At 34.5% G+C, this 7,511-nt stretch overlaps 1 protein-coding gene across 1 annotated transcript; it reads right to left on the reverse strand.

The window, feature by feature from the left end:
• Positions 1-562: 562 nt before the first annotated feature.
• On the reverse strand, positions 563-3,805 carry LOC117573665 (chitinase-like protein Idgf4). Its single transcript, XM_034256997.2, has 4 exons — positions 3,683-3,805; positions 3,245-3,370; positions 1,405-1,965; positions 563-1,351 (listed from the first exon to the last, which is right to left on the reverse strand). The coding sequence occupies exons 2-4, from the start codon at positions 3,363-3,365 to the stop codon at positions 702-704; spliced, it is 1,332 nt and encodes a 443-aa protein (XP_034112888.1). The 5' UTR covers positions 3,366-3,370; positions 3,683-3,805; the 3' UTR covers positions 563-701.
• Positions 3,806-7,511: the final 3,706 nt, after the last annotated feature.

Raw genomic sequence — 7,511 nt, forward strand, 5'->3', positions numbered from 1 at the left:
GCATCCAAATTATGGTGCTAGTCCATAACATTTCATTTTACTATTTTTTTTATCATATTTTTAATTAACTATCACTGTATTGCCTGTGACGTATTATGCAAAGTATTATTAATTTTGTTCGTTCTCACTTCATGGATATTTCGCATTTTATAATAGAGGTGTCACATAAAAATTAAGCCCGAAAATAAATACGAAATTTTGTTTTTGTCTCACTGAGAGTAGCAACAGCTATAGAGAAATGATTAAACTGAATTGTTTTTGTGTTAATACATCTTCTGTTTATAAATACTTGCTTTATCTTTTTTGTATATCATTTTTAAAGTTAACTTCGAAATTAAATGTTGTTCTACGCACTTAAATTCTGACCAACCCAACAAACCCTTTTTACATTGTACAGAATTGAATTCAACTAAAAATACTTATTTTAATGTCAAGCGGCAACATTTAGTTTCCTGCGTTTCATGCGTTTCCTGCCTCAGTGAACAGACACTTTTGCGATGCGTTCTTTTCCCTGAGCTACCAACAAATAAACAGCACAATAAGTAACTATAAATAAAACTAATTTTCATATTTTAACATTTTTAATATACAAATAAAAGTTCGAGTTTATTAGGCGTTACTCAAAATGAAAATAGTATGTGTGTATGCGTATGTATACTTGTGGAAGACAGTGTACATAAACAGACGAATGTTGCCTCCGCTTACAAGCCGTACTTGGTGGCACGCAGAATGGGATACTTTTCGCCGCCAGTGCAGCTGCCACGGAAATCATCGTAGCTCAGATCGACCAAAGCGATGCCGCCAAGACCACGAGTCTTCACAAAGTTAGCCTTGAGGGCAGCCGTATCGGGATCCTCGTAGCCCACCCACAGACCATTCTCGCCCTTATCATCGGCCGAGCGGTAAGCATAGTTGCCGAAACGCTTGGTGGGATCGCCAACCTTGCGCAGTGGACCGTCGGCACCCTTGAGATGCTGATTCGCCTGGTTGGGCAACTTGGCGCACACCTCGGGCCAGCTGTAGAAACCGGGAGTTTGGGTCTGAAGACCGGCAGCGCCAACGCTATCGGCATCGGAAACTGGTGGCAGACCAGTGAGGCCCGAATCCTTGGTCAATTTCCAGACGCGTCCAAAGGTGGGAACACCGACATTGATCTTGGCGGCGGGAGCATGATTGTTCAGCCAGAATTGTACCTGATAGTTGATGTTGAATTCAGGATTGCGCTCGTTGGCTTCGTAGATGGGATTGGGGAAATCGGCAACCTCAGGATTGCGCAGTGGCGTATTGAAATCGTAGGCATGCAGATTGACAAAGTCCAGGTTGTTGATCAGAGCAGGAATATCGTAGAACACTGCAGAAAAGTTGAAATTAGAAATTGACAAATCAAAACATGGCAGCACTTACGCGATGAGTTGACATTGGGCAGCACACTGACACCCAGCAGATAGCCATCGGGACGGAAGGCGTTGCGAAGCTCACGTACCAGAGCGGTGAACTCCTCCTTGTGCTCCTCGGCCTTTTCGTCGACAATGTGATCGCCGGTAAAGATCTTCTTGAAACCCTTCCAGAACGAACCAATGCCGCTGTGCACCTTCTTTGGCTTGTTCTTGGGGAATTGCCAGCCGAGATCGAGACCATCGAAGCCGTATGTCTTAACCAGCGAGTGGGCGCTGTTGATGAATGGAATGCGAGCATTGCTGCTCTCGAGCAGAGTCAAGTACTTGGTGTTCTCCTCCTCGACACCATCCTTGTCGAAGCCAACGCCGAGCAACACCTTCAGAGCTGGATATTTCTTCTTGAGACCCGTGACGGAGCGGAAGAGGCCGCTGCCGATATCGAGATCGAGTTTCTCATTGTTGCTGACCAGTTTGTTGCTGCTGGGATTGATGCCAGCGAAACCGTAGATCAGATGCGTGCAAAACTGAAGTGCGGGCTCCAAGTCGTTGAGCGACAACTTCGAGAGGCCTGAGAGTATGAAACAAAAACAAATAAAAATAAACTTGAAATCTTGATTTGTCAGCTGTGCCTGTGCCCAACCCAACCCAACTCAAACCAAGCAATAATAATAAGAGTCGGCATTATATAACAACCAATTAAGAAAACAATACAAAAATATGGTCAGTGTCGTCATCAGCTTAAATGATTCAACACTTTCAATGACAAATATCAACAACACATTATCACAAACTGGTGTGGGATGTACTTTTCAGCTTCCTTGGAATTATTCATTTCAATATATAAGTGGAACAACTTAATTTACAATTCTAGTCGCAGTTAAGTGTGATCTGATCTTGTGATTTCCTAAGTAAATCACTCGCTTGTCATTTGCCACTTTGAATCGACAATACAATTAAGAACGCTTTAAACGAGAGTTCTTACGAACTTCTGAATGTGATTATAACTAAGAGTATAACTTCGAGAATGTTTATTGAACAATACCTAGTGTTTATTTTCTTGAACTTAACGATGTTTCACAGACTGCAAATAATTGTTTTTCTAATTATTTTTTTACGCTAGCTGAAGTATTCAATACTTCTTATGTCAAATAAATCATGGAACGAACTGAAGCTTAACAATTCAAGTTGTAAATTTTGCACTTAAAAGTTACAAATTACTTTTATGCTTGTTTTAGATAATGAGAAATAATGTATATTTTTTATTCTGAACTAAGGATTATGATTTCTTTGAGATGATTATGTACTTACTTATATCTATCGAATAAGGTCGGTAAATTACCCTCCTTATTATACTATAAGTAAATATAAAATTATCTCTAAGAAATCAAAATCATTATGTACTTATCTTAGTATTTATCATCTATAATGTACTCACACATGAATATTAAAGATGATAAATACTAAGTTTATAATCATTTATAAGAAATTATAATCATAAGTTCAAAATAATAATATACATTGTTTCTTAAATGTTTTAAAAGATAAATTTTTAAAACTTGTCATCTTTTCAGTGCGTTTTTAAAGTATTAATAAAAATACTTATAGAAAAATGCTCATTTCAAATTCTCAAGTAAATTTCAAGTACTTTATCGTAACTACATACAACATGATCCTAAAACTGTAATAAATTCAATGTTTACTACCTGATGTAAGATTACTATTAAAATAAGCTAATATTATACAAAAAGAACGCACAATGTGGCACTTGATTTCGTATTTGCATAAATATATAGAGCAGATAATGGCCACGTAGTTATCAACTCTATAATAATATTCGGGGATCTTACCTTCCCTAGCGAAACTGGCGCCATCGTAATAGCAGAGCAGATGAGACGATCCGGCAGCGGCGTTACTTTGGCCCAATGCCAAGAAGCCCACAAACAAAAGGGGCAGAGCAAAGAACTTCATGTTTGCTATGGTATGAAAAATAGAGAGAAAAAGAGTTCAAATAAAATTGGGTCATTTAATTGCACAATAACAATAAACCGAAATAAATCGTAAATCGAAAACAAGCTAAATGTGTTAATGAAATCTTAGCGATCGGTTATATAATGATTCAATAATAATTTTTATTTTGAACAAAAAACACAACAACACCAAACAAAATTGATAGCGAAATTTCACATGAAAAAAATATAAATAAAAAGAGATTTATTTTGAAATATACATAAACGAAAATATGTATATTTTGAATATATTAAAATTGAGATCGGTTCACCACTAACTTGCTCTGTTCGCAGTAAATGTAAAACTTGAACTGTGCGCAGCTCGAGCCAAGACAAACTTTATGTGAGCTCGATGAGAATACTCGTAATAAAACGGAGACTGAGACTGAGAGATTCGGACTGAGACTGGAATATTAGACTGAGGTAAAAGCGACAGACAGACGGCAAACAGACAGCAAAAGCAACGACGAAAACAGTGACAAGCACTCAAAATAACAAAAACAACAAAGTACACACACACACCGACAGACACACACAAATACAGAGCGCGTACACAATGAGAATGAAACGCGGCTTGAAAATTAAATCGAAAAGTGAGCAATGAAAGACAACAAAACTGATCTCCACAGCGAGGTTCGATCGAAACAAATTCAATACAAGCATGTATGTATGTTAGTACTCGTCAGAATACTCACACAGAATAGAAATAGAAAGTACATATGCATATTTTTTCTAGTATAGCCAATTATAATGAAGCTGAGCATGTTGTGGTTTTAATCTAATTCATTAGAAAGTAATGTAAATATGACCTATAAACACTGTGACTCTATAAAGCTAGTTGCGAATATATATATATTGATATATGTAGTTGTTATTTGAATTTGTCATCAACTGGTTTACAAATGCCCCCAATTCACACTCATGTATTGTTACATATTCTTATCATCTAATACAATACGAATAATCTTTTTTTCAATACCCTGGACTTATAGAAAATGGGTACAATAGAGCAGATATATTTTTGAAATTGTTGAATCAATGTTGAATGAAAAGTATTGAATTGCTTAATATGGTAAGTTAAATGGATAAGTCGAATAAAAAATAAAGTTGTTAAGCTACTTCAAAATATATATTTATTTGGCGTACTTTTCGGTACAGGGTATTCTAAAGGCGAACACTTTGTTCTCATTTGTGTAATTTGCATATTTTTACATGCATTCGAGTATTTTATCTATTTACCATCCAACCTCGTTTTTAATTTATATGAACTGCTTTTAAACACGCTCGCACACAAATAAACTTAATATTTTTCATAAACAAGATGAGTAGTCGCGATACTTAAAGGGCACAAGAGTCGTATTAATTAATAGTGAAATATGTAACAGTTGAATTTGGTCGCAAAAAGATTTCTATCTGCAAATTATTGTATAATTATTTCAACAAATTTGTTTATTGGCAAATGTGTTTGTTCATGTTATATGAAGAGTACTGTATTTTAAACAAAAAAAAACTTGTTAACAGCAAACTTCAAGCTGGAAATATAATCTATATATTACTGACGCAATCTTAGAGAAAGTTTTCTTTTTATTGGGATTGCCATTGTAGGTAAATATATAAATTCGCATTAGTAATGATTATATGTGGAGTTGCTTATTCAATGGTAATAAAAATTGATGTCATTTCTGAAAAAACATTTCTAATATTTCTTTTTCTACTTCTTCTTCTTCTTCTTCTTCTTCTTCTTATTATTATTATTATTATTATTAGTATTATTAGTATTATTATTAGTAGCATTAGTAGTAGTCGAAGTGAACTCTTCTTCTAATAGCTTAACACAGGGTATTCCATAGTTGAACATATCGATTGCAGCAATTAGCCAATTATACATACAGAGCTACCTTTTAGAGTGTGCTAATCATTTCTGTATACGCTTTATATGTAAAACACGTCTCTGTGAAGCAAATTGAATATTATTGCTTGCGGTGATATTTGTGGGATTTTTTTCCACGAATTCGCAGATGAACACGAAACGATTTGTCAATTTGATATCCCTGTTAATTTGCGCAAAAAACATAAACAATAAGTACAACACTGACAAATGAATATATATATATTTTTTTTTATATAAATTTTATGTCTTTTTGTCTCTCTGACAAAAATTCTAAATTTTGTGCATTAGCAGAAGGCGAAGTCGAAGGCAAGCTTTGGAATGAAATTGAAGAGCGACCTTATCAATTTATGTCATTGTAAGGTCATCAAGAGTTTTTTTTTTGTTTCCACTGCTCGTGTGCTCACTGTTTCTGTTTGAATTTGCTGTGCCTCTCCGTTGATAACGTGACTTATCTATGAATTGAACCTGACACTACTAAACGTCTTCATATATTGAGCAAATCTAAACACTCAAAGCAAATTGATATACGGATGTGACTTCGACCAGCCACATATCGATTTAGCTTTTGATGTACATGCTGAATATTTATTTCGTTGTGCTTTTTACCAAATATTTATACCAAATGATAAAAAATTACTTTTTTCCCCCATTTGCTATCTGCACTGGACACTGAAAACAAAACACAAAAAAAAGGAAAATTTAATGTTTAAAAAGTGCATTTGTTTTATTTATTTTATTTTGTTTGCTGCGATTCAAGCGAATGGCTGAAAAGATACGGGCATCTATGTTAGTTCCCTTTATTAAAGTTGTTAATTGTACACGCACTTGTTTTTTCGCAAATGTGAAGCATTGAAATGCCACAAAGTGTATTTTACTTTTCCACATAAGCGGTGATTTTCAGTTTTTTTTTTTGTTTTCAACGTTTTTTTTTTATAATCGAAATCTAATTCAGTGATTCTGAAAGTGGACTTAAGTTTAGTTTTGTCTACAGGGAATTTCATAGTCTGATTTTCAGAATCGTTCATTGCAAATATTTAAAAATAAACATAAATGCTATTTTTGTTTTGATATATTTTATGTGTTATATGACTCAATCGAATGGCTGTAAATATACGGGTATCGATTTTAATACACTTTGGCCACTAAAAATGGCAAAAAATGCAGCAACGCAGGCTTTTATCTAGCAGTTTATAAAGGCAACTGGACATTCCTGACCATCGTGTGCCTTTAAAGTTGAGTAGGAATCGAAATGCTGCACAAACTATTTTCGGTTAATGCATTTAAAAATAGAATTGTCACAGCACTATTTTTAGTGATCTGAACGTGACCGAAGATATTTAAGAGAATCTCGAGGGCAATTATCGAAAAGTCAAAAAACAAATTTTTAATAATAATACGTTAATGATTATTTGCACGAATACGAACTACAGATTTAGAGTGAAAGGAACTAAAAAAAAGGTTTGTATTTCAATGATGTTAATAAATAAGTAGTTGAATAATTTGATCGCAATAACAGAAATTATCAATTTTGAGTAGAATTATGCAAAAATCGTGAATGTAATTTCTAAGTTTACATATAACAAAATAATTGAATATGCTTTCATATGTCAATTAAATTACTGAGTATTTCCATTATTAATAGCATTTAATTGTCTTGGTATTAACTGCTCGTAGAGTGCATATAAAATGTTATCATAATTAGTGGAAATCGTAGAGCGCATCTTGCATTTAACGCACTTACGTGATTAGTATTAAGCGTGCAGTTGGCGCTGATAAATAATTTGAAAAATGTTGATTTGACATATGTAGCGTTTAAGCGAACAAACTCACACCAGATGTGCGTAATTGAAACCAATTAAACACTCACCAAATGAACAGCCAACCGTGACAATAACAGCACAGCACAACCCACAGCAATGACTGGAAATAATATATGTTCATTCATTTTACAGAAAGTGTGCGATTTGCAATACTTTCCTCATACTCATTCCACTCCCATTTCAACTTTCACTCCCACATTCTATTAATCTCCTCCTCTGACAATGTTTAATCCAATTAAGCATTTGCAGAAAATAATGCAATGCAGTGTCGCATTCACATATATTTCCTAATAACCCTTCCTCAATTAAAATTGACAAAATAAAAAAGAGTAGACTTTTATGGAATTTAGCCTCTCGCAATTGCAATTCTCAGTGATGTGAGTGCGAATGTGCATCG

This window comes from Drosophila albomicans, chromosome X, assembly GCF_009650485.2.
Source record: "Drosophila albomicans strain 15112-1751.03 chromosome X, ASM965048v2, whole genome shotgun sequence".
In the NCBI taxonomy this organism is placed as follows: Eukaryota; Metazoa; Arthropoda; class Insecta; order Diptera; family Drosophilidae; genus Drosophila; species Drosophila albomicans.